The following is a 27,156-nucleotide window of genomic DNA, read 5'->3' on the forward strand; positions in this document are numbered from 1 at the left end:
AGCAGCTCACAAAACCATGAGAAATTGCATCAAATAAAAATCTGCCACAAAACATTCAAACCAGCTCGTATCAGCATTACATCAGGATCGAGCACGCGGTGACACGATGATTGACAAGAAGTTATTTTGTCATCGTGACACGTTGGGTCAGCAAACTGAGAGGAGGCGCTGATGAATACTGAATGTTGCCTATTTTTCCACTTTTTTTTTAAGTAACCAGGGTTTTATTTTTGTAATTCTGATCATCATTTCTAAAACTAAAACTTTCAAAATGGAACGGCTAACAGCTAATTCCGCCTATGTGCCAGTTCAAATACTGTACAGAACAACACAGCACAGTACCTTTAATAAAAGCATAAAATACCCAGGAACATAATTATTATTGAAATAAAAATAACTGAAACTCTAAGAATATTTATCTTGGCAGGCACAGTCTCATTATTAATGAAGGCAGTGATGGCCGAAAGTAGGAAAATAAAACCCCAGTTGTAATAAAAATGGAATTATCCTTTAAGATGTGGCTTTTAATTGGATTCCTGGTAGTTTCAGCGTCCTGCTTACTTATGTTATAATGACGAAAAAAAAAAAAACAACTACACTTGCTTACATACAGGAAGTGCCACTAATGCCATGTCCAACCAACACCCAACAGATACAAGCAGAAATGGGCACATCCTGCCTGATAAATATGTATGTAGTGCAGTGCGTGCACACGGCATGTGTTCACCTCCTGGGGATGGCGGTCGGTCATCATTATGAGCAGGCTTGACCCAGCTGACTGCAAAGTGTGTCTTGTCGCTGCAAGAGATGCTGTGACAGCCACGCTAACCCCCACAAGTCAGACTGGGTTCAGTGGAAACTGGGGGGCAAATAAAGGTCACGGTAATGACTCTAATAACTCTAAGGCCTCGAGGGAAATCTCTACCCCCCCCCCCCCCCCCCCATCTCGACAGACAAGGAGAAAATGGACAATGTGTGCGGGCAGTTGAAATTCCAGTCAAGATGTTCTCTTTAAATGCTCCCTGCTTGTCAGTGAAGTAGGGTAATGTGGTGTGGAAGTCAAATAACTCATCCAGCGATAAAGTCACTTTAAAAGAGACGAAGGTTTCTGAGCAGAACGCGTTACGGCTGCGACAAACCTCTTCTTTGATGCTGCGATGTACATTCTGGTTTCTATAATGCCGTCACATCAACATTAATAATCCATCATTCTAGGGCTCTGGCCATCGCTGTGTGAACATGGACTCTGCTGTAGTAAAAAGCAAGCACGCATTAAGTAATGGCCTTGTTCATGACCCCACACTGCAGATGTTAGGAGGTGGGGGTGTAATGTGAGGTGACAGCCAGGCAAACAAATGCTCCTACAGCAGCTGTATGTGCCCTACATTTAAGGAGGTGGAGAGTGACGTGGGGGTGGTGGAGCTGGAGGCCCGTGCTGCGCGGCGCTGCACTAAACAGTGAATGGTGTCAGTGATGGAGTAACACGTTTTGCCTGGGAGCAGAAATGAGACGATGAGGAGTCGAGGCGAGCGCAGTGCTGCCGTTTTGGAAAGGAAACACTGCTGGGCTCAGCGTGGGCAACAGTTTGACCGGAAAATGTTTCCTAAAAAGCCCCTTTCTGACTTTCTGACTTTTCCCCACTGACCTTCTGCACCGTAAATAAGAAAAGTTAAAATTTCACGGAAACAAACTTCAGGATTTAACTGACTCAGAATCTTTATTTAAAGTATCTAAGATGTGTATGTTGTCTCCACTTGAATTTTTCAGTTTATAAAAGTCCTTCCTTTAATCATTTATTGTGTGAAGCCTTCTCCCTCATGGCAGCTCTTTCTCGTTCCCGTACAAGAACACATCTTCATCATGGCTTCCATTTAGAAAACCATGTGACGCCTCAGAGACACATGTATTAAAAAAAAAAACACATGGCCGCCTCCATCATGTAACTTTCCAGAAAAATTCTGGGAAAGTTTAACCTCATGCATGCCGGGAAGTACATGTGAATAAGCTAACAATGTTTCTAAACAAGTTAAATTGATAAGTTCATGGTTTAATAATGAAAAGAATAATTAGCTCCAGTTCAGATATTTATATCATGTGGTGTGATACAGATATGTTTGATGGACAGGGTTCAATATTTCTCCTCCCGACAGCTCAAGACTCGACCAACCAAATCCAACATGTTTCAAAAATCATGCTGTTGGGCCTCGACAGGTCTGCGGTCATTAAAAGCCGAGCGGACCGTTCCCATGGCAAAATAATCGGCTCGACTGTCAGGCCCCCGAGGCCCCCCTGAGCCTCGACTGTCAGAGCCCGGTCAGGTTCAGCGTCAGCAATTAAAATCCTCCACAGCGATCTGAGACAATGCGGAGTCAAAACCTGCACCGCGTTCTCGGAGAACCACTGCTGTGGGAAACACTGACCGATGCGACAGTTACTGTGAACGCACAGTGTGCTGAGCAGCAACCTCGCAGCAATCAGCTGATGTCAACATGTTAATGGACCCAGGCAGAGAGACCAGAGTCCTCCAACGAACACTGACATACAATACAGGAGGAATTCACCACTGTCTAAGACTGCACTGAAATCAGTCCCCCTCTGCTGCTTCTCATCATCACCTGTGTCTGGTGTAATCTGGTCCATAAACGCAGCTGTGTGTGCACCCAGTACTGCGTCAGATAAATACACACAAAGGCGGAGGTTAGCTTCATGTCATGACATGACTCAAAAGAAAAGGCTGTGAGATCATTGTAATTTTAGCAAAGAGACAATCACCCGCTTTACACAGAGGCTGAGCAGGTGTGCACAGGTGTGAAAGTAGGCAGGGTCTGAATTTATCTCATACATCATCATTATCATCATCGTCATCAGGCATTGTCATTCTTCATTCAATCACTTCCATCCCTTTTCATGTGTAACATCGTGGATGCTTCCAGGTAGAGACTGTGCAACACTTACCATTGTGCAGAAAAAGCTGTTCACCTGACTGACTTAAAGAGTTCCTCTTTACTCTGCTCTGAATAATAATTTGCGTATCCACTGGAGAGAAGATGTTTTCACACCGAACAGTCGATTTAAACCTGCAGTAACTTTTTGGGGCGACTTGGGGCAAGCAGGAAAAAAAGCTGTGAACACAACACCGACATATCATGACCCTTTAAGCTGATAGGATTTCTGTTTTTGGTGTCTGCTTACTCCTGAGGGAAATACCTGCTTCTTTAGCTGCTAAATGCTCCACTGTGTTCACCAGCCATCTGTGTCTGTCTGCTGTTTGCTGCTGAGCAGGTAGCGTGCTGTGGCTTTTTCAGAGCTTTCTTTTTTTTTTTTTTTTTTGCTAAAAACGGCTCCCTGTTGTGGCTGAAAGCGACACTGAGAGCGCTGAGAGGGAATCAAAACAGTAAATATGTGGTTTCGACAGCTAAACAATAGGCTAACCTCTGGCTAGCGTCGTTTCTGGTCAGAGGCTGCTAGATTCCAATAAGACTGAACGATGGAGCTCCAGCTGGAAACAACATGAACGCCATCGGTTGATAATAATGAATACTATCCTATCCCTCTGCTGTACCGGATAGTTATGAGAAATCAAGTGAAGAAATGCAGTTTAACATGCCGGGCGAGTGATCTGCTGCTGATTATACACAAATAGGTCACGGTATTACAGATGGGGCCTTGCGGGGCACGGATGTATCCTAGGCTTGAAAATTAGCCAGCGAGTCAGCAGTGAATTACACCCCTGCAGCACTCGAGCCTCATGTTTGTCCTTTCTACCACAACGTCAGAGTTTGGCAACCTCCTGTTAGATCAGACACAAGCGTGATAACGGCTTCACAGCTTCTAGTGTCTGTGCTACAAACAGAAAATAACACTTCGCTGCTTTAAGGTTCATTCAGGAACCTCAGGCGAACGCTGTAACGCTGCTGCGGTGAGACCTGTCAGTCAAACAGTATGATCAGCACCGTGACATCTTTTTTTTTTCTTGATCTTGATGATCTTTCCTCAGCCTGTTCAGTGCCGCTCATGATTAATTCTGTCTTTGAGACTGTTGTCTAATGCCAGAACCCGTGTGCTTTCATGCATGTCACTCACGACTCTATTGTCAGTCAGGGGAGGGTTAAAACTTTAATCCCCACTGTGCAGGTGTCCGTACAAACCACACCCCGTATCAACACGCCAAGACAAAACCTTCAAAAGCTTCTTTTCTGTAAACTAGGGATGCATCAAGGGTATTTAAATTTGGAAAAAGAGAGCAATGCCATTGGCTTGTTCTGCGGTATCAACACATAAATCCTAAAATAATAAAGTATGTTTATTTTGCTATCAAGCTTCGGCCAAACCCTGAACTGCAATTCTTTCTCCGCCGGCTTAAAACAAACCTTTCAAAGCCCTTTGAAAGGTTTCTTTAAAAACTGAGAGCATCAGCCATATTAGCAGCAAGGCTGTACAGTGCTGCTTGCAATGCTAACAAACAGATGTTAAGCACACATAATATTCACCATGTACACCAGCTTTGTTTAGCATGTAAGCCTGTGGACATCTGGTAATTAAACACTAAAAAACACAAAGTACAGCTGCAGCATATTTAATCATAAACCAGTAGTTTGCACCGGACAGTTTAAACCGGCCTGTAATGGCACTCGATGAAACAAAAAAGGACATTTGAATGCAATATGAAGCAACACAGCCACTTGTGTTCACAGAGAGGCACAACTACATGATGGAAACTCTACCCCAACCTCAGATAACTGCTTCCAACCGTGAGTAACACCCTCAGCATCTTTACCCGCTCTGCGTATCCTCTGACACCGCTTCTTTCACTCTGAGCCCCTAAAATATGTATCACGCTCTGAGCTAACTGACAGATTCAAAAAGCAAATCTGTCCTGACGGTAAAACACCTCATAAATGTCTAAACCGACAGCACACAGTTCCTATCACACACTCCGAAACACGAAGGGACACTCAGATCTCTTACACCCTTCAAACTCACAAATGACATGAGTCAAAAGGGTGTAATCCTTTTATTCGACTCCGAATACAGAAAGTCCCAAACAAAAAAAAGCTTAGTTATAGACACCATGTGCACTTTGTTCTGTGGCCACAGAGGTGCCGGATAGAGACGATCCCAGAGGAAGCGAACATGAAAGCTTCTCTCACGGCTCCCATTCACTTAGATCTGGTATGATGACAACAAACAAACCCAAAATCCCATTCAGATGACCGCACCCAACATCGCTAATAAAAGTAGCTGCTGACCCCAAGTTTGTGCTGAACTGGTGGGTGTGAAGAGAATTTACTGTGCGGTCAGTGGGTAAAGGTTCAACTAGATTTTTTTAAAAAATGATTTGTTTCGTCACAACAACATAATTTCTGCACTTTCATGCTCCTTTAATGTGAAACATGGATTGGCGCATGGATTACAGGAGATTAAAAAAAGAACCGTAATCGACAAAAGGTGCGGTCTAGCCGTTGTCAGCAGACTGCAGCAGTCAAACAGCTGAAAACACTCAATAGCATCAAAGGATGCGCCACAGTCTACCTACAATGGTTTGACTAAACTGATGCCAGGAGCCAAACACGAGGCCGTTCTGCTCAGAGAGCTGACAAATGGTGTTAAAGTTGGTACAAAGCCGCCAAAGTCATGCCTCATTTCAACAACGCTTTCGCTTTAAAATCTAGCATTAGCACTGGGTTTCTGTTAAAATACAAACACATGCTAATCATGTTTTTAATGTGACCTGTGACCCAGCAAAATAATGCAGTATGAAACGCTGCAGGTCTTGGAAACACCATCCAAGCTGTCCGTATACTGACTGCCTCTCTTACTGCAGCCCCGTTGAACGCTCCTTCATACTGTGCCGAGTCACCGCCGCCAAGCTATGAGCGGACAACTGCTCAGGGGAGGGATTTAGCAAACGGTCAATTTACTTCAGCCTGCCTCATCTCGCCCACGTCTACTTCAGTAGAGTAACAGAGCGCTTTTCAACACCCACTGAGGAACCAGAAGTGGCCACATGGGGCATATAAATACAGCTAACTAACCACTTATTTTGTGAACACTGATGTGTGATTGTGAATGTGGACATAACTCAGAATAACTTACACTGACTGTATGTTGTGGCTGCAGCGCGTCTCTTACAGTTTTGACATGGATTTCTACATGAATAAACACAAACCTCAAAATCCGGAAAGAAGCCTTTGCTCTTTGAGTAGTGACATCCAATTTAACTCTGTGTATCTGTGTTTTTAAAGGAACTGTAGCTGTGCTGAAAATATCTCAGAGTCATCTGACAACATTGTCAACATTTGGCCAATTATCCATTTAAGTGAGGAAAACATGTCGGCCTCAAGACCAAACAAAAGACTAAACAAAAATCACACTGCTTTTTATCAGTTTGAGCGTCTCGGAGTATTGTTCCTTTAAACCACCGCCCTGCTTCCGAGAACTTGTGTTTATACGCTACTGCTGCAAATATGTTTTGATCTCACTGATATAAATGACCTGTCAGTATAAAGCAATACAGCTCGACAGCACCACAAATTACAGCCTCCAAACTGACCACGCAGTTGCACTAACACCTCTGAAAAACCGTTTCAGCCCAATACTAAACATCATAACCTTCATGAAGGTGGGATCAGCGGCGCCACAGTTTGGATGACGTAACGGCATAGCAGCTTTTAATCTCAGCCTGGCCTGTCGTTCACTAAAATATGTGGTTATGTGGTTACTTGTTGTAAGTGGTTCAGTTTGGGCTGCATGACGTGCAAAATGTCCACTTTAACTCTGTGATGTGAATAATTAAGAGTCAGTACGGAGCCGCTGCAGTTTACGGGGATGGTGTGAGTCAGGATGGTGAGCTGACTCTGGCTGTCTGCATCTCGAGATAAAGCATGGACTGAAAAAAACAAAAAAAAGACTGCACACTGATTCGAGCTCTGTTTGTGTTTGTTGATGAGATCTCTGCTCTAGCTGCGGGATGTGAAGAGTGTGTGGATTTAACTTTATTCCGCCTGTCCCTGCCGGGGCGCTAACATCAGCTAACAGTCGTCTGCAGACAGACAGTGCAGATGAATTCATTTCTGTCCTGTCTGTGCTCTGTGATCTTTAAGGTGGATGTGCTGTACTTTACTGAAGCACCTGCTACTGACAGCCCATGCATACCTTAAGATATGCATAATGCTGCCGCCTGCAGAACTGGTGCAAGTTTTTTTTTATTATTCTAGTTCAACTGTTTCGCACACGTAGACCTAAACAACAGGTTGTTTTTTTATTTCTCAAGCAAAACAATTATTAACCAGATTGATCAGTTTGTTAGAAAGAGAATTTAAATTTGGATAAAGGAGTGTTGGTGTTTAACAGTACACGGTATCAGCTGATATCCCAGGTTTGGGAATCAGAACCAGTAAAAAGGAGACATCAGTCCACTGCATCAATACTCAAATGTTTATAAGTCAGAGCCAATGTTTAGCAACAGTGAAGCAGCAGGAGGAAGCAAAGAGAAACAGATGCCAATAATAGTTGTGAGAAACTGTGTGGAGCAGACGTTAAGAAACACTCAAGGTTTCAAGTCCACCTGGGAACCACAACACCCTGCCAACTTTCTCTGGTCACAGATCCGTCCACCAAACAGCAGGATGTATTAAACAATACAGCTGTCCGCCTCGATCCACGCCACCGTTTGTCTCTGCGAACATTAGCCGCCTCAAGAAAACCCTCTTCATTCACCTTTTTTTTTCCCTCTCCCCTCTCCCTTGTTGCACCAAATGAGAATCAGATGTTTTGCAGAGGAAGGACCCCCGCCCATCCTGCTTCGCTGGGGAGGTGGGACAGCATCTGTGTAATGCGCACACATTGACAGGAAGTTTAACATTCCTCCCAACTTCCATCACTGGCCGGCAGCTGAGGCACAAATCGAGCAATGGCTTTTCACGAGGGTAAACCAAGCACTGGGTCCGCTCCATTGAAGCTTACGCTCACAGTGATATTTAAGTAGCAGTTGACATTACCTCTGGAAATTAATGCAGAGGGATTTATTTTATCACCTGCTCTAGGCTTGGCTCTTACAGTGTGAGGAATTTCTACAGCGTGCCCACAAGGCTTAAAAATTTAGGGCCGAGGCTTAGAAGGCATCCTCTGGTGCTGCCCTATAGCTGCCCCGTCAAAAGCATGACTTGCCCGTACAAAGACAAGGCCCCTTTCACCCCGCAAATTCCTTGACAACTGCTGCAAGCTTCCTTCTGGCATTTGATATGCTCCATTTCGTTCCCATGACCAAACTCCAGTCATGCTGAGGCTTTCGCTGAGCCGCTGAAGGCTCGTCTCACTGGCGCGCCGAAGCTTTCTCTGCACTCTGATGTGAAACTTCCGCTGCTCTCTGAAGCAGTGAGAGTGTCACAGCGAGTCAAAAGTGATTTAAATTTACTTTTGCTTTCTATGCCTCTAATGGTGCAGTAAAGAAGCATGTGTGTCTTACTGCAATTACAAGGGAAGACAATGAGGAGCCACTGTGGGATATCACGTATAATTACTTTTAACCTTGAATGGTTTAGGACGCAGCCTTTTCTTGGGCTTTCTGTGATTTCTTCTTTTGGTTTGTTTTCATTGCAGTCTCCATAGAGTCTTATAAAAGCTGTGTGGCCATTTAAATAAAAAAAAAAACAACAAAAAAAAACATAGATGACAGTGATAGTCAGCTGTGCTGTCACCAGAAAAATGAAAAATTCCTGCCTTTTCAGAGCTTCACTTTCACTTAGCCAAGACATATTTACCCATCCCGTCCTGGAATTCGAACCAGTGACCTTGTCATCACCACCACACTCCTCTTGACTTTTGTCTCGACAGAAATCGTTCACTGGCATCCTATCTACGTGAGTCCAGAACCAGCCCCACCTCCGTTCCCTCTTTGTCTCTTTGGCCTAGGGGTAAACTCACCAAGCTGACTCTGTTTTTCACAGGATGTGGTTGCCAGGTTGGACAGTTGCCGGTATTTCTCCGCCAGTTGGAGTTTGCCGTTATTAAGGCAGGGTCGTCGGGCGAGGCTCTCCTCGGCCAAGCTCCGGTTCGAGGCCAGTAGCGTCTCCCTCTCCACTTGAAGCTCCTGAAACTGAACAGAGAGAACAGAGAATTAATCAGCAACTATTCTGATAGTCAAATAATTGTTTTTGTCACTTTTTGAGCAAAAATATCAAATATTTGCAGCTTCAGCTTCTCGAACATGAAGATTTGATGCTTTTCTTACAAGAGAATAAACTAAATATCTTTTGGTTTGGGATTAAAAGACGTCGCTTGCTACCGTGGTGCGTTCAGTGACTCTGCTCATGGTGTTAAACACAGAGAGAGCATGAAGACACCCCCTGAATGCTTTGTTTCTTTTCAGCCGCAGGAAAAGGACAGTCTCAGTGGTTCCTGCGTCCGAAACAACACAACACAGTTAGACCCGCTACAGCTGCATGAGTTCATACAGTCTGAGTCAAGCCAGAGTTGAGAGGGGATCGTGGCTGAATGAGAGTGGAGTTTTCTGTGTGTTTGAAAGCCACTTGGCAGACTGATTTATCTTCTACTGCTGAGAGAGCACTGAATCACCTGAAGGTTAACAGTAGAGTATGTGCTGAAGGAGGAGAGGGCTGCTAAAATACCTGCATGCAGCCAAAGAACCCCTCATAAATCTTTCATTCAGGTTCTTTGTTTAGTCTCTCTGAGATAATACAGGTACTTGTAAAGAAAAAAAAAAGGACTGATGACATATTCAAGCATATGATAACTCAGTAAAACTTGTTGTCAACAAACGGTGGTGCGGCTTAAACAAAGTCAGTGGAACAACTGCAGAAAGTTAGATTTGTGGGAGGATATATGTGACGAATGGGGAACGACAAGTAAAGAAGGACAAGTGCTTGGCCTCGGCCTTCCACAGGAGTTTTCCCATTCTGTGAACCATCAAATAATTGTCATTTCAGAAAAATTCATAATGTTTAGTCACAGATATCACAAAGAAAAGCAGCAAATCCTATGAATTTTATGGATTAGAACTTTAAAGATTAAAATGGTGTAAAAAAATAAAAACCATTTATAGTAAAAGGCCCCAATTCTGAACTTTTACGGCTTCAATATGTTGTTAAATGTAGGCGTCGTGCTCATTGAGGTATGTGTATATGGAGGGAGGAGTGAGGAATGTCACACTGTCACTAGACCATAAGAAACCCGTAAATTATTCAAATGAATGCCACTCCCTTCGAGTGTCGCCAAACAACACTGTCTCAGCATCACTGTAAAGAAACGGTTAAGTATCTCAAACACTGACACAGCGTGAGTTCGGCAATGCAAGAAAATCCGAATCCTCTTTGACTGCTCCATCGGTCTCAGCATTCCTGCGATTCTGCCCAGCCGGATACATTTCTTGCTCAAATGCTTTCTTTCAACAGCCAGTCACTTTGGGCCCGAAGGCCATTTCATTGAGTCCAGTGTTGTACGGTGCATCTGTCTCGCATTTTACGGGTCATCAAAAAGGATGTATGAGTCCCAAATTCAGAAGAATTTGCAGAATGTGCCCTGTAGTCAAACGAAGGCCTGCGCGAGTGCAGAAAGAGATACTACAGATCTGCTGCTCATTCACAAGAATAAAGACGACACAGCCCGTTTGAGGCTTAAAGCCCAATCATCCGTCCCGTTTCCTTAAACAGGAATCAAAACGGACACTCCATTTCCTGCTCGGGCTGGTCTGCTCATCAAACAACAACAACTGCTGCAGTGTTTGGGGAATAGTGAATGGGTTTTTTTTTTTTGTATTTTGATGCATGGGCTGTAAAGCACTGCTGACAGTGTTTACCATCCCTGACAAATGACACTTGGGGAGCACTTAGGAGCCTCTGGCTCTGAGCTGGAGAAGACGAGGAGCAGCGCTGTTGTTTTCTGCGGCTCGACGCGTCTGACCACATGAAACGCAGCAAATAGGTGTTTCTCTTTTATCGTAAATGAGTCTCAGGCCTGATGAGGCTTCTGCAGACCAAAGGCATCAATTTAACAGTCAGTCTCAGAGGAAACTGATGAGGGTGCAGAGACTTTTCCATGAAAGAGAATCTTCCACGCTCCACCAGGCCTGCACTGAAATGAAGGGATATGAGCTGTAAGGGTGTAGTGGACGGCCAGCTTGATAACTCTCTCCCTGCACCATCTCGGGTGACTTTAAAGCAGCTATGATCAATATTTTTTATAATCGTGCACCCAGTGAATATGTGCAATGTGAAAGGGGTCATTCATGGTTAGAATTATCACCACCAGACACAGACCAGCAGTTCCTCTCAGCTCTACAGAGCGCTTTAGCATCTTTCCGCTCATTGTGTTTTTCTGGCCCACAAATTAACCACTTTGGTTCACTCTCACCGCTCTCATAGCATCGGTTTCGCCCAATGCAGGCGGCTATTTTCAGCCAAAAAGCTTTGGTAAACCCACAGTGCACACTACCTGCTCAGCACCAAACAGCAGACGGACACAGTTAGAGACCAGCTGGTGAACAGAGTGGGGCATTTAGCAGCTAAAGAGTCAAACATTTACCTCGGGAGTTGCTAGAGACCAAAAACAGAGCTAAAAGAGAGGGAATTTTGAAGTTAAACTGATCAGGTGGCCAGAAACACGACTCTAAATACATGATAATGTTGCTGTGCCCCAACACAAGCAGCGACACAAGAACTTAGCATTGATGTAACCGCCTGACAACACAAAATTTAGATCTGAATTCCGGCCTGTTTTATCAACAGTTAGCAAAGAAGACTATGAATCTGAGAAGCCACTGAATACCAGCTTTCAGCACGAGACCGTTTTCAACATGTGGTGCTTTAGACACCTTTAGGTCTGCACCAAAGATGTACTGAGGTTTAATACCCAGCACTAAGGAGGAAGTGTTTCACGTTCATTCTGAAATGACTCTCTGCCTAAATGCTGTTTTGTTGTTGTGATTCTGAGAATCACTCAAGCCTCAGCCCTGCAGCTGCAGTGCATCTGAGGTCAGAATTTCCCCCCCTTTGTTCTTTAACCATAGATTTCTACCTGCACACTGGTTTCCCCCTTCTGAGGATTCACAAAGATGTTTATCTGCACAGCTGTCAAGGGTCACGGCCAAACTGTGACTGCTGCAGCACTGACAACCAAACCTGGCGGTTCAGGTCACAGTGAGAGCGTGGACAGCTATTAATGACAAGAACACTGCCAGCAGGCTGTGGCATTCATGATTATGAATCGTTATGAATGATTAAACTCAGTGGTTTACATAAGATTCGTCATTAACATGAGATTAATGAAGCGTTCTGCTCCCAGAGCTCATACGGAGATGAGAGACGGGTTGTGAAATCATCAGTTTGTGCAGCCACAGAACAGCCAGCCACGACAACATGTGGTTCATGTTTTGATATATTCTGTCTGCAGTAATGTGGAGCACAACGATGGAAGCAAATGCCCAAGTTTTATATTATGAGTCAGTGACAGATAAATGGGATCCTGGGTGAATACTTGCTAAAATGCCCCCAAGCCCTCTGGATCGTGGGCCTGAGTCCCTCTGCTCGGCTCCCTGGGGAGAGTTGTATGACCTCTTGGTGAGATTCAACCACTTTGGCTCCATCGTCCCAGTTCATTCACAGAGCCAGGTTTCAAATGTCACATCCTTCTCCAAGAACCGAGCAAATAAGCAAAGCCTTTCTTTCTGTGTCTAAGCAAAAATCACAAGACATTCAGGTTTTGCTGTCTTAATAAATCAGCAATGCAAAGGTCCAGTTCAGCGCTTCTCAAAGTGGAGACCAGTTATTTCAAGAATGGTTTAATTTCTTAATTATTTAACCCCCTGGATGTTCCAGCAGGGAGAACATGTAATGTATGACGGTTTGCCCACACTGGTTATGTTTCACTGCACCCACTGTCGTCGTCACCCCACCCACAGCTGTGAAAAGGAGATGCAATTCTATAGCCTGCTCAGTCCTGGCTGAGAGACTCATTTCTGTTTGAGCACCCCCAAGGCAAACCTAATGAAAATGGGGCCCATGAAAAAGTTTGGACCGTTTGTGTGTGTGTGTGTGTGTGTGTGTGTGTGTGTGTGTGTGTGTGTGTGTGCCTGTGGGCGTGTGTGACAGAAAAGAGGATGAAGTACTGCTTGACACCGGTCATCATCATGAAGCCCCGAAACGTGCATCTTTAGACATGGAGACAAATGCACGTGGAATTCCATTTAAAAAATCTGTCAATTTTTATTTACTATGTTCATACGCAAAGCTGCACAAATTTAAGGCTCTGCCTTTAGATGTTTTGTAAAGCTCAAATATCACCCTTCAATTCGGCAGAAATATAATGCATCAAGACACAGCCTACTGCAAGAAAAGTACACTTTCATTTTAATTTAACTACACACGCTAACGCCACACGGAGTATCCTGTCAGGGAAAAGGACCGTGGACGACTAGTTGTAAAAGTTGCAATTTTATATAAAGAGGGGTTAGTATATGTATTGAAGAGATGCCGAAATTAATAGTATGTCCTAAAAAGCCGAATGCTTTCTCAAGGCATCTTCTACCTCGTGTGCAAGACCACGGGCAGATGAAAAACTCTACAGTGCCTGATATTTAAACGGAGTCCGGCGTGGGGACTGAAACCACACAACGGCGCGTTTGGGGGGCTTGAACACCACGACATGGTGATTCCTGCACAATAAGGACGCTTTTGGACTCAAACAATCACTCGTACACACCGCATAAAACAAATTCCTTTGTGTTTTATCTTCGGTTCAGCCACTTATAAATTACCGCAAATATTAGGGGACCGGGGTTTATGGGAACGAATTGGAAATCCGACCACTCGCCACGCAGACAATCGATGAGCCATGTAAAGCGGATTTGCGTTACACACAATATACATCAAATGTGATGACCCAAAACACCTAAACGGTCATTTTCAGCAACGGAGAAAAACAACGTGCAGCGGGGAAACGACGGAACCACGTCGTTAAAGATGAAAGAAGAGATTTAATAAAGCGTCCACACAGCGCAAATTCCTCTCAGCACTTTGGTTCTTTGGGGAACGGAGAGGATACCCACCGTCTCATTGAGGCGAATGATCTGGTCCATTTTGTCGTCGTCCTGTAAAAGCTCCCTCAGCTCACTGGTGCTCAGAGCCCTGTAGCCGTCGGGACAAGTGCTGGACTCCTTCGAGCTGGACATTTTTGATCCTTCAAATTGCGGCTGAAGACGGTTTGGAGACGTGAAGTCCGCACAGCGGTTACATCTCGCTCACATTGGAATGCGATGCGATCCGCCAGTGCCTGCATGCAGCGTCGTAAAGTGCCGGGGACACAGCTAGCCCTTGCACTTCCTGTCACCGCCTTCAAAATAAAACCACCGTCATTAAGTAAAATTAGCTCTCCCTCAGCTAGATGGAGCTTTATGATACTGCATCAGTACATAAAGGCTTTAGAGTGGGCTATAATAAAGAATAATATTTAATAATATAGCACTTACATCTACATAGTGAGTAGTTTTACTTCAAATACATTCTTCCGATAACATATTTTTAACAGTACTGGGTTGGACCCCCTTTTGCCTTCAGAACTGCCTTAATTCTTAATTCTTCAGGCGTAGATCGAACAAGGTGCTGGAAACATCTCTCAGAGATTTTAATCCATATTGACCAAGCGGGGAGTTGTAGGTTTCAGCAGTGAGGATCACTTCCGCGTTCAAAAAGCTGCAGTCCCTCGGCTGCCGCTGGGGGCTGGCTCCAGAAGTGAGCAATTCTCCATTGACCCCCATGTTAAAATAGCCAACTTTACAGCCTAAAAAAACATATTTACAGCCTGGTACATTTTTTGTTTTTGGTCTCTATTGATAGTTTACACCTCCGTGAACACTCTTAAATAAATTAGGGCGTGGTTACGTTGAGTGACAGCTCTATAGACAGGCACTGGCAGTTAGCTCTTTACTAAAGCATCGGCTGGGCTAGGCGGCTACATCCAGAGGCCTCCGGCTACCTCCAGTGGTTGACAGGGGCGACAGTGTCCGTGTTTGTTTGCCAATGTCCGGATAGGTTTTGTGACAATATGGCTTGTTGTAGTGTAGACTGTACTAACCGACCGTCGAAGTTGCTGTGTTGCCGATTTATGGTCGCTGCTGATACAGATAGAGGACCGGAGCAGCTAATGTTAGGAACGCTGTTGCAGTGTGTTCCATGCTCTCAGAGTCCGTTTATTGCAGGAATACTAGGCTACAATTTTTCTGTTTAAAAAGTCCGACGTTGCATGGACAGAGCAGCTCTGTCAGTAAGCGGCTGCTGTTGTTTGTGTGCTACTGTAACTGTAAGTGGACAGCTAGTCCGGTCGGTCTCGGGGACTGTCGTGTGGTGGATATAGCTGCGTGTAGCTGCCGCTTAGCTTGTTAGCCTAGCTGATTAGTGTTAGACTAGCTCGGTTGCTCCGAGCTAAGTGGCCGGGTTCTCGGCCGGCTGACCCCGACTGACCCGTAGAGTAACCGCCTCTCCGCCAAATATGGAAAGTACACGCCCACTAAAATCCAAGATGGCGCAGCTCAAATGCCCATGGTTTGGTCACAAAACCGACTCCCCAAAAACAATCGCTGACGTCACGGATGCTACGTCCATGTTTTATACAGTCTATTTCTGAAATACTCAGACCAGCTCGTCTGGCACCATCGACCATGATCCTCAGTTTGAAGTTCAGCAGGTCGCCTTGACCAGGTCTACGTGCCTAAATGTACTGAATTTTTGTCATGTGCTGATTAGATATTTGCGTTAATGAGCAGTTGAACAGGGGTACCTAATAAAGTGGCCGGTGAGTGCGACTGTCGACAACTGTCGCTTTTTGTCTGGATCAAGTTAGTGCCCTCAGCTTTATCTCAACTTCCGGTTTACTTGTTTCAAAATTAAAGTCTTTGTGGCAAAGTAAACGATATTTTAAACCATTTATTAAAGGTTTACTGCTCATTAAATGTTAAATTGTGAAGCGTTTCCAAAGCAGTTCTCATCATATTGTAAGTTCACTCTTCCACCAGGTAGATCATTTTTAAACTGTTCTCTTGTGTCTGGTGTTTCCTCACTAATAAAGTCTGACTGATTGGTTGACAATGGCTGCTGAGTAACACAGGAAGAACCAAATAATCTGTGATTGTTGTCACGTTTTATTATCACTTTGCCCGATTGACTTTCATGTCTTTGAATCGCTTCATGTGCAAATTTCACAAGGCTTTCACCTACGGTTCATGTATGTTTTGGCCTGCGTCGTCTCTTTGGAGAGCCCCTCATGTCACTAAACCCTGAACTGTGGCAGAGTCCCCACATCCAAAACCCACTTATATCCATTAAACGGCTCAGGACCAAGTGAAGCAGCGGCTGATGAGTGACAGTGTGTTATTATGTGGTCAGAGTGAGGGATTATTAGACGTATGTAGGTCACCAAACTATTGGCTTAGGGTGTTTTTTAATAAACATGTCCAAGTGATTTTTTTTTTGTGCATTTTTTCCTCCTGTCTACAATCTAATATTTGGACTCAGCACGGCCAGCCTGAGGCATACACACAGTGTATGAGCTGACTGAGAGGCTCTACAGAGCTGCGCAGCCACCAGGGGGCCCCTGAGGCAACCAGTGGGAAAAAGAAAGTGAACAGAGGATGGATGTAGATTGAAGTAACAAAAACAAAAAGGGTTGAACCATTTCCATATGATATTTAGACTGCAGATCCATTCATTGTAGGCAGTGGTGGAGGGTAGCTCAAAAGATATACTCAGATATAATTCTGAGGTACTGGTATTTGTGTATTCTGGTTTTATACTGAAAAACATTGTACTTTTACTCTTTTACCTGATGTGTGGTTCCTGGATGCTTTTCAGGGTAAGATTTTACATTATCAAAACTTATGATAAGCTTGTAAAGTACAGGGTTTGGTAAAGATTAAACCAGCTATTTCCAATCTTTTTGGCTCCATATAAAAAAATAAAATATCTAGTTGGAACAGACATTGATTAATAACTTATTAGCCGTTCATAAACCATTTACTTAAGCATCAAGCATCATACTTGCTGTGTGGTTTTAGCTCAAACCAGACCCGGCCAATGGACTGTCTGACCTCTAGTCTTCTGGAAACGTGCTGCAGGACATCTGGACTGAAATCTAGAAGAATGTTGTTTTGCATAATTTAACAGCTTTAATACACAAAATGTGAACTCACAGGTTCTTAAAAGAGCCTGCTCAGAACATGAAAACATTCATTTACAGGCATCAAGAGGCTAGAGAAGAAGCCTCTTGAAGGCTAGAGAAGAAAAGGCAAATTATACCCATGAACGCAACATGTACTATTCACTGTCAAATAAGGGCTATTAAAGATGATGTTAAAAAGGATGTTTTTAAGCTTTGACACGTTTTTAAGTAGTGCTCTGACTCTGAAAGACGCTTTTGAAAAGATGTTGTGGGCCTCAGTCGAGCTTCAAATATTTAAAAAAGGGGACCAGTGCAGAAGTTGAAGATTGGTTCGTGCCCAGGAGAGAACTTCAGATGCGAAATTCATGTCAGGGTTAGTTGTCAATTCACAAAAAAACAAAATAAAATAAATAAATGCACTTTTGTGAATGAGCAAAACTGCTAAGTTACAACTATTCCTTTGCTTCTGAAGCACTGCTGCTCTGCACCACGATGCTGAGAGGAGACAGCAGATCTGTCACATGAGCTTCTCTCAAGAGGGTCCGTTCATGCAGGAGGCGCAGAATCAGTCATTAGAAGCAAATCCACAGGAGATGGCACAGGAAGTGTGAGATGACGGGAAGAGGCATCCGTCACAAAGTCCTGTGACTTCTCCGCTTCTCAGAGGGCATTCATTATGCAAAAGCAAGACTTATTTTATACAAAAGGAACCAATAAAAAAAAAATCATCTTTATAATAACAAATGTAGTATTTAACTTTGTAAGCTCGACACTGACACATTGCACATTTGCACAAGTTCTTTTCTTCGAGTTGACAGAATTATTTTAAAGGATAAGGCTTCTGTTGGTGTAACTCTCTGGATTAATGATGTGTTTAACAGAGCACTGCATCAGGCTTTGGATACACAGACAACACCTGTTAGTAGGATCTGAAGTTTGAATTCATTATTATTTGGCCAAACTTTTTCTACTCACCTTTAAAACCCCTTGAAAAGGAACTAATTTTTGTGCATAAGCAGGACATGACATAACTTCCTGAACACCTCTGACTACAGCAATGATCATGGACGCCTGTTGAGATGATACTGGCACCTTAAAGTAGTTTAAAAGAATGAATTGCGAAGCTTTATGCTTTCAAACAATGCATGATTCATCATGGCTGCGCGAGGATTCACAGGATTGATTTTAAAAGAAATTTCTTTCACTATCCATTTTCAAAGATTAGCTTTTAAATCAGAAACATACAAAGTAGTTGTTTTGATAGACCACAGCTGGCTGATCAGCAGATGCAGTAGTATGTATCAGCAAAAACAAACAAAAAACTACTACCACCACGGTTTGTTGACACTATACAACACGTCATTTAAGTGCTAGTTGTCAACAATGTTGTCTAGAGTTATACCAACATATAAAATAAGTTAAGGCTAAAGATAATGTGAATAGACCCAGACCTCTTCAACCCCAAACCAGTTGTCTCAATACCACTCACACCTTCAGCAGATTTCAGCTGCTTCGGTACTTTGGTCTTTGTGCTTTTTCTCGCTTAAGCTGGTGAAATGCAGATAATTTCATCTGTTATTTCCCTTTTCATGAATGACATTAAAAAAATACAAATGATCAAAAAGAAATCTGTGATAAGGCAAAGTGGTTCTGATCTCTGCTCAGCAGGATCCAGATATACAAAAATCACAAGTGTCACTGGGGTTAGTCTCTCTACTGCTCTCTCCCCGTTTCAACCAACATCATCGTAATCCTCTTCACCCTGGCTTTCGTCTTCCCCTCCGATGTCGTCGTAGTCCTCTGTGGAGGTGTTGTCGTCTGCTGGATCTGGAAGCTCATGTGGTGCATGAGGAAGGAGGATCTTCACCTCATCGTCCACCTTCACATAGTCAGGCTGCTCATCCAGGGCCTGCTCATAATCGGGCATGGCCTGCTCGTAGTCATTCTCGACCTCCTCATAATCAGGCAGAGCCTCCTCATAATCAGGCAGAGCCTCCTCATAATCGGGCAGAGCCTGCTCATAGTCGGGCAGGGCCTGCTCGTAGTCGTTATCGACCTCCTCGTAATCGGGCAGGTCCTGGTCCTGTTCGTTGTCGACCTCCTCGTAATCGGGCAGGTCCTGGTCCTGTTCGTCCTTGAACTCCTCGTAATCAGACGGATCCGGGGCCTGGTCCTGTCCGTCCTCGACCTCCTCGTAATCAGAGGGGGCATGGTCCCGTTCGTCCTCGACCCCCTCGTAATCGGGCAGGGCCTGCTCGTAGTCGTCAGCGCTTTGTTCGAGCTCAGGTGCCTCAGCCAGGTTTTCATAGCTTTGGGCCTCTGAAACAACAAAGTTCACACTTAGGCAGGAGTTCACTACAATGTTGTAGAGCATAACAAAGTGTTTTTTTTGGTGATAGACTGACGCAATAATGGACAGTGTGACTAAAATTTGATTGGCTCATGATGAATGAGATGATCTCATACAACTCTGACCACAAGTTCCCATTTACATGAATTTACTGAATTTATTTTAAAGATGCGTACAATTTAATTTGATTTGACTCCATGAAAACAAATGATAGCTTAAGCATTAACCATCTCTTTTTCACTACTTGCTAATGTTAAAATGCTAATGTTAGTGTCAAATGTTGTTACAACAGTCTGAAGACAAAGATATGTTTGAACATTCCTCTTTCTGTGTTTTCTCACAGTTTTATTTCAACTATCTTAAAGCTCCAGTCTCAAAAAAGTTTTTTACTGTACTGAAATTACTCATGTATTTTTGCAGACAGCATATAGTTGCAGGTTAGTTACTCCTCCTGTTGAAGCTGCTGCCTTTGCTATTACAGTCGCAGTTACACAGCCAAACAAATAATGTACTTGGGTCTGATTTGTAAAATTAGTGTCATTTTCTTGTTTGACCTGATTTCCCTCATTAACAGAAAATTTCACACTGTGCCTCAGTCAGGTTTTACCTCTTATGTGGTTCAAGACAAGCACGTGAATCCTGTGTCGGTTCTTACGTCAGGTACCGTCTACACTTCTCGCTCAGTCTGATCTGAGCTTTGCCTCAGAAACCTCAGCTTTAATCAGAAGTAGTGGTAAATTATAATGAAGTATCGACTGCTAAAGTCACTAGATACCTCATAAAGATTTTAATTACAAAACATATGAGGAACTTATAAAGTTCGATGCTTTGCTGTAGATTAATCTTCCCTTTACAAGTAGAGCTGAAACAGAAAATTAATTGCATTAAGTGCCAAACATTTCATGGTTCCAGCTTTGCAAACACCAGAGTTAGCCGTTTTTCCTTAATTAGTTATTCATTATTTTAATCATTTTGAAGTTTGAACTATTGGTTTAACTTTGGGTTCTGCGTAATTTCAGATTTCTCCATTTATGCAAAGCAAACGATCAACTGATTAATCAATCCATACTGAAAATAATTATACATATTTAAAATGAGCTGCACTTCAACCAACCACAACAGTAAAACGCTGCTCACTCATTAATGCATAGGGAATGATTATCTAATGACCTTAGTTATAAAAGTCAGTGGATTGACTGACTGCTTTGACTTCTTTTACCTTTATGGAATTGGTACTTTTATTTTTGTAAAAGATCTGAGAACTTCCTCCACCACTGATTAGAATATGTGGTTGGGTCTTGGATCTGAGTCCAGTTCACAGACACTTATTCTTCACCACCCTTCATGTTGCCTAATTTCACCTGTCATCAGCGGTCATGTTTGTTTGGTTTGTCCAGCCCAACTTTTGCGATACTACAAATATAATCATTTTTGTTTGGGTGTTTTTGACCTTTAGATTTTGGGTTGTAGTCACATGATTGTGTGTAAGGTTTTGTGTCTCATTCTTGTGAAAATGTGGTAAAGATGTGTGGTTTAGTTGGGTGGGGTTTTTAGGGGGAAGTATTGCGTCACATGATCCATTCAGAGATCTAACAGAGTCTTGCCTGCTGTGAGAAACTGTGTCCTCGGAGGCAGAGGAGGCGTGCTGGTGCCGAGGTTTCTCTCTTGGTATTTGTTGCTCCTGAGAAGTTGAGAAGAGAAATGTTGAAGTGAATATTTTTTTTTTACGTCGGCCTTAAAGGAACAGTTCCACATTTTGGGAGACATGCACATGAGCGTTAGATGAGAAGATGGATACTACAGCCAGCAACTTCTCTCTTTGATTAGATTTCATAAAATATACAGAAATACTTTATAACTATGACTACAGCTATTTGTAGTCAGTGTTTATTCTGAGTGATGATTTCACATGATTAACGTTAGTACTCTGTATTCAGACACAACGTGATGCAAATCTTAGAGGCAGCTTGATTGCATACAGAGTCCATCAAAAGACAGAAGTAGACACACAATTTGTCTGGGATGATGCAAATATGTGTTTACGTCATGACATAAGCAGAGTTTCTGGTGAGTTTTGATTACACAGGAGGTAATCCACCCCAGATCATCTGGTCCAACACCAGATCTCTTCATCCCTTCAAACATATATACCCATTTTATTTTGTCGTTTGTTGTTTTAACACTTTGGTTTCACAGATTCAACAACTAAAAATGTTCTGCCATCGACAGAGACAGTCAAGCTGTGCCCCCCCTGCTTCCAGTCCTTATGCTAAGCTAAGCTAATGTCTCCTGGCTGTAGTTTTGTATTTAATACACAGATATAAGAGAGGCATTTGTCTCCTTATCTATATTTTAGCAAGAAAAAGAAAGTGTATTTCCCAAAATGTCATAGAAAATCCATATTTATGCAGTTATATATTACTCGACACTGAAGACGGCTCTTTTCTGAAGCTCTGAGATTCTGTGCTTGCCTGTGGAAAAACAAGAGAGAACAGGCAATTAAGTTAAAGTGGCAAAAAAGGAAAGAAAAGAAAACTCTTCAATAAAATTAAAAATAAAAAAATCTTAATGTCAAGTCTTCAAGCACTATGAAAGACCAAAGGGCCTTTACTTCAGTGAGCTCATTAACAGCTGAGCAGGAACAAGTCTGGACCATGTTGTTACAAATTAGGGCAAAAATAAAATACAACAGGATTTTTTTAGACCATATAATGAGGTTCTTAATTTACTCTCAGCTTAAATAGGACACAATTATGAGAAAACATAAACATTCACATTTGCACACAGGCTGTTATTACTTATCACATACATTATGAATTCTTTCATATGTACAATCTTCTTTCATCTCCGCATGTTATCGCTTCTGATTATCAGTTGTGTTGTAGTTCGTTCCCTTTATCTTCTCTACATTTGTCCGTACTCTAAACCATAATGGAGCCCCTCTCTTTGCTGCTGCAGCCCCCGCTTTCCCCACAGGGATCATTAAAGTTTCATCTAAGCTAATCAAATCCAGAGGGCACCCCTAATAATAGCAATTCATACAATTATAATAGTTTTTCTTCTGCTTTGCAGCGAACGCCTCAGAGTAATAATTTCCCAGTTGCAGTGACAGTCTGTCTGTTACACTTTGGTTTCTCTTCCTGTTCTGGCTTTTGATTTGTGGCGTAGATGTACAATGTATTGGCTTTTCATTCTGCTCAAAAACAGGTAGTTATTCTTGTTGAAAATGAAACCAGTATTCACAGGTCTTACGTTAAATTTTCCTTTCACGCAGAAATGCATGGGCTCAACTTCATACGCTGAGCCCATTAGGCAACGATTGATCGGTGAATGTAACTACTTCTTTACTAAAGTATTTTCATTTCATGCTACTTTGTGCTTCCACTCTACTACATTTCAGAAATTATAAATATGAGACTTTCTACTTGTTTCTTTTAGTTTTAGATACTTTACAGATTAAGATTTTACATTAAAAAAAACATATGAACAGCTTATAAAATATGACGCACAGTTATAGAATGAAGTAAAATCCTTCCTCCATATTTACAGATCTGATCTAATTATATATCTTTTAAATCCAAAATATTTCATGTTAGGTTGGTGCAGCTTGATACTGGTTTATGGCACCGTGTCAGTGATGTTTCTCTGATAGTTATCACTTCCCACCAACGCGTGCCACAGCGGATCATGATATACTGTTTTTGCTTTATTCAATTTGTCAGTGGCTCCTGTTTCTCTCAGAGATGCCACTGTCAACCAGTACATTTTGATTATACTGGATAATACAGCTGTTACTGATGTAATGACTTACTAAACTCCACAGTTTATCATGTAGTTCTAGATCTAGCATCTAGTTTCAGCCTTTCGTCATGTTTCAGACGGCCATGAGTTGTTATCGGTTCCACCCAAGTCACATTTCCCCTCTATTACGTTTCACGGCCTAAAATGTATTAATAACATTATTTATATTTCAGAAAAATAAAAAGTTGGCAAAAAGTCCTAAAAATAAATAAAGATTTGTGAAGCACAACTTTGTTTTTGTCTTTCCTCTCCCATTGATCCCTTAAACAGCCCCTCAGATTATATAGTAGTAGTAGCAAACTATAGTACTATCAGATTTTAATCAGTTCATTCAATCTAAAAATATAATTAATAATAATAATATATCAGTCACAGTGTACATGTTATTACAAATTGAGAACCTTTACTTTTGTACAATTTGTTAAAAGTAGGATTTTGAATGAAGGACCTTTACTTGTAATAAAGTAATTTGACCCTGATGCATTGTTAAGCATGAATACTTCTACCTGTGATGTATTATAATAAATAAATTAAGAAGTACATTCGTTCTCTGTCTGCCTTTGCCATATCACGAACTGACAAAGGCAGGCGTAGTTTCATAATCAGTTAGTATTATACTATTGTGCATAACTGTTAATGATTGGTAGAAAAACCTGTGAAACAGTGGTTAGTACTCAGCATGTAATGGAGAAGTACTGTACGAGTGCAACAACAACCGTATGTGCTGATCACAGAAGTATTGTCAAGTTCAATTGAGGTCAAGTTTAAGACAAACTCAAGTTGCACTTTCTTTTTGCATCTGATTAAAAAAAAACTGTGGCTCAGTCTACAGCAGAGTTTTCACTGTTTTCACTGGACCCACTTTTGGCCAAAGACATGGTTCCAGGAAAAACTTTTCCTGAGTAATGAGAGATCATGTGACGTCAAGTCAAGTCAGTTTTATTAACGTGGTCCAAAATCACAAACTACCAACTTGCCTCAAAGGGGCTTTGAGTCTATGCAGCCAACGACGGCCTGCATTCTTACACTCTCCGTTTGGATAAAGAAAACTTCCCTCAGAAAGCTTCAGTAAAAAAGTAAGAAATCTCAGGAAGAGCAACACATGACGTGTGTGCACAGTACACACAGAAACAGCAATGGGAATCTTCTCACTGCGCTGCGCTGGGCAAACAAAATTCATTTCAATCCACATCGTGCTGAGGGTGATGGCACATAGGGTGGATTTCTCAAAACGTCGCCACATGAGCCACAAGCTGTTGGCAGCATTGTTGAAACCCATATATATTTTGATCATGGTTAAGTAGTTCCTCTTACTCTGCGAGGTCTTTTATGAATTTTTGCACAAAAGGACTCGTTATGCGAAGCACGAGTGTTCAGTGGATTCTGCCATTTTCAGGATTTGCTCCACTTGTTTGTGTAGAAATACTCTGTCAAGTAAAAGTCATGCATTCAAAATTTCATTCAAGTAAAAATACATGAGTATATAATATTCAATATGTCATATATTTAATGTATCAAAACTAAAAATATGCGTTAAGCAAATTTGTCATTTCAGGATAACATTTTATATAATTATAATTATTGATGCATCAGTATATAAGCATTACTTTACTACTTTATAGTGTTTAAGTGCTGGTTAATCTACAACAAATACATCAATGTATTTGTAGTAAAGTAAAAGTACAATACAGTCCCCCTGATATGTTGCGGAGTAGCAGGATAAAGTAGCACAACAAGTAAATTAATGGAAACTGTACTTACATACAGTACTAAAGTGAATGTAGATCCTGTGACGTGCGACATGTGACAAATAGAATTCCTTAAATCCACAGCAGATCATAAACTTCTGCTCAGTTCAGGCTGAATGTCACATGTGATCTGAGTGTAATGGGGCTGATTGCTTTCTTCAATACATTTTATAGCTCTTTATTTTGCTGGAATACAGTTATAAAAAATGCTGAATGCTGAATGGCAAAAACTTTATTGACGCGCAGGGTCAGTATTTTAGAAAAACTAAGGTCATGGTTCCAAATTTCCAGAGTAAAAAGGCCACGAGCCTCAGAACCTTTACAACATTCTCTGTTCATTTAATTTCCCTTCCTACATGTAATAACCACACTGCCTGGAATACTGGTCTGGTAGAGAAACACTGGCCCTGGTGAGGTGCTAATTATACACTATACAAGCTGGCGTAGAGGAAAAGAAGTGTCACACATTCACATCATGCTCTGTATCTATTAAACATTTTGTCACTTGGTTTTCCTTACGATCCTCAAGTTGACAGACAGACGTGCTGAGAGGAGATCCAACTTACCGCTCCTGGATATGCACTTGTTGATCAGAAGGAAGATGAGGCAGATCAGGACACTCAGAAAAATCGTCCCAACTATCACCCATAGCCAGAGGTACTTGCGTAAAAGACCCATTGGCACTCTTCTCAACGCCGCCGAGGATTAAAAAGTAAACAAAAACATCATGTTAAAGCTGAAAAACATAAATAAATAAAAGAAATAAAGCACCTCACACTTCATAGCAAGATAACATCTGAGCCGCTGCTTTTCAGTATACAGCACTGCAGGTCGGAAAAGAAGACCATTCACCACTTCCCCTTTTTAAGCGTTGACTAAGTCCTGGGGTTATTTTGGTATTTACATTAGCATTCTGAGAATCAAAGTAGTGTCTTGACTGTCTCTAGGGGTACTTTTTTGTGAGGAAGTCTTTTTTCTTCACTGGCACAACAATCAAGATGTGACAGTCAGTTTGTCCTGAGCCGAAATGTTCACAGATTATTCTCCTTGACCATGATCGTGAAGGGGGGGAGGGCAGCTTTCAAATACGTTATATATGTTTATTTCTTTATCTCTGTGAACAGAATGATGTAAATTCTTTTTTTTGTGTTTATCTGTAAGCCCCACATCCTCTCTCTGCAGCAGCTTCCTGTCATTTTCTGTCTGACAGCCTGACAAATACTGCTGATTCAGAATCCAGTTTTGCTGGACATTGTGATGCCCCCCTCCAATGATACACATGAAGGTGTAAATATTTATGTTTTCCTTCCTTTGTACACATTTTTTTCGGATGTATGTTCATCTTAAATAGCACTACAAAGTTGTTTATTGTAAACAATCTGATGACAGACTTATAAAGACATATAAAGTCTTACTTGTTATTTTACCATACATCAGCCTCCAAATACTCAAAATGTGCCTTACCTTTTCAGAGATCAGGTGACGGCTGGGTTAACATAGGGTGATCGTCTCAGCGAGTGGAAGATGAAAGTGGATGTCAAAAGTCATCGTGTAGTTTATTTGCATGACAGTTTCAAATTTTCTTAGTTAACTAAAGGAACTTGAGGACTGAGACCGCTCTATCCCCACCCTCTGCCATGCTCCAGTGACTGCAGCGTGTGTGTGTGTGTGTGGGCATATGTTTGGGAGAGTCAAACAAACCAGTCAAATCTATATATCTTTGTGAGGACTTGAAGGGAGAGATTTTGTCATGCTTTTGTCGGTGGTGATGCTCCCCACTCAGTCTCTGAGATGTTGTGTCATTTTCCATTGAATAAAGCCTCTTTTTAATTTCACTTTATGTGTTTTGCCGCTTTGTAGACTCTGGGGATTAGATTAAACGCCTTTTTTTTCTCTTGTGCAGCTGCTTATTTAAATAATTTGTTCGTGTGCATTGTGTTCTATGAGTTTCATTTTTTTATGGTTGATCAGTGTTTGCTTTGCTCAAGATAAGTGACTACTGGCTGTTTCTATGTCGAAAAAGAGAACTTAGGAACTTTGATACTTTCCATTTCCCTGAAAAAGAAAGAAATGAAAATAGCTTTTATTTTG

At 42.1% G+C, this 27,156-nt stretch overlaps 2 protein-coding genes across 2 annotated transcripts in view; both read right to left on the reverse strand.

The window, feature by feature from the left end:
• The window catches only part of vps37d (VPS37D subunit of ESCRT-I), a 29,191-nt gene extending 14,942 nt beyond the window's left edge, over positions 1 to 14,249 (reverse strand). Inside the window, exons 1-2 of the mRNA XM_041051839.1 lie at positions 14,063 to 14,249; positions 8,926 to 9,097 (exon numbers count right to left, since the gene is read on the reverse strand). Of these exons, the coding sequence (XP_040907773.1) occupies positions 8,926 to 9,097; positions 14,063 to 14,185 (295 nt within the window). The 5' untranslated portion in view covers positions 14,186 to 14,249. The remainder of the gene's footprint in view (positions 1 to 8,925; positions 9,098 to 14,062) is intronic.
• A 3,633-nt stretch (positions 14,250 to 17,882) lies between these two features.
• LOC121191069 (acidic leucine-rich nuclear phosphoprotein 32-related protein 1-like) lies at positions 17,883 to 26,697 on the reverse strand. The gene is made up of 5 exons (XM_041052131.1): positions 26,530 to 26,697; positions 25,632 to 25,750; positions 21,939 to 21,987; positions 21,121 to 21,197; positions 17,883 to 19,485 (listed from the first exon to the last, which is right to left on the reverse strand). Exons 2-5 carry the CDS (start codon positions 25,741 to 25,743, stop codon positions 18,899 to 18,901), a joined length of 825 nt encoding a protein of 274 aa, XP_040908065.1. The 5' UTR covers positions 25,744 to 25,750; positions 26,530 to 26,697; the 3' UTR covers positions 17,883 to 18,898.
• Between the last annotated feature and the right edge of the window lie 459 nt (positions 26,698 to 27,156).

The sequence above is a fragment of the Toxotes jaculatrix genome, chromosome 12 (genome assembly GCF_017976425.1).
Source record: "Toxotes jaculatrix isolate fToxJac2 chromosome 12, fToxJac2.pri, whole genome shotgun sequence".
Lineage (NCBI taxonomy): Eukaryota > Metazoa > Chordata > Actinopteri > Toxotidae > Toxotes > Toxotes jaculatrix.

Bases quoted from the DNA above. Each gene is read 5' to 3' on its own strand.
- LOC121191069 (XM_041052131.1), bottom strand. From the start codon at position 25,743: ATGGGTCTTTTACGCAAGTACCTCTGGCTATGGGTGATAGTTGGGACG. The intron at 21,198-21,938 runs GTAATATATAAC...TCAACTTCTCAG, and splicing joins AGAGCCGTCTTCAGTGTCGA to GAGCAACAAATACCAAGAGA. The intron at 19,486-21,120 runs GCAAGACTCTGT...TTGTTGTTTCAG, and splicing joins GACACAGTTTCTCACAGCAG to AGGCCCAAAGCTATGAAAAC.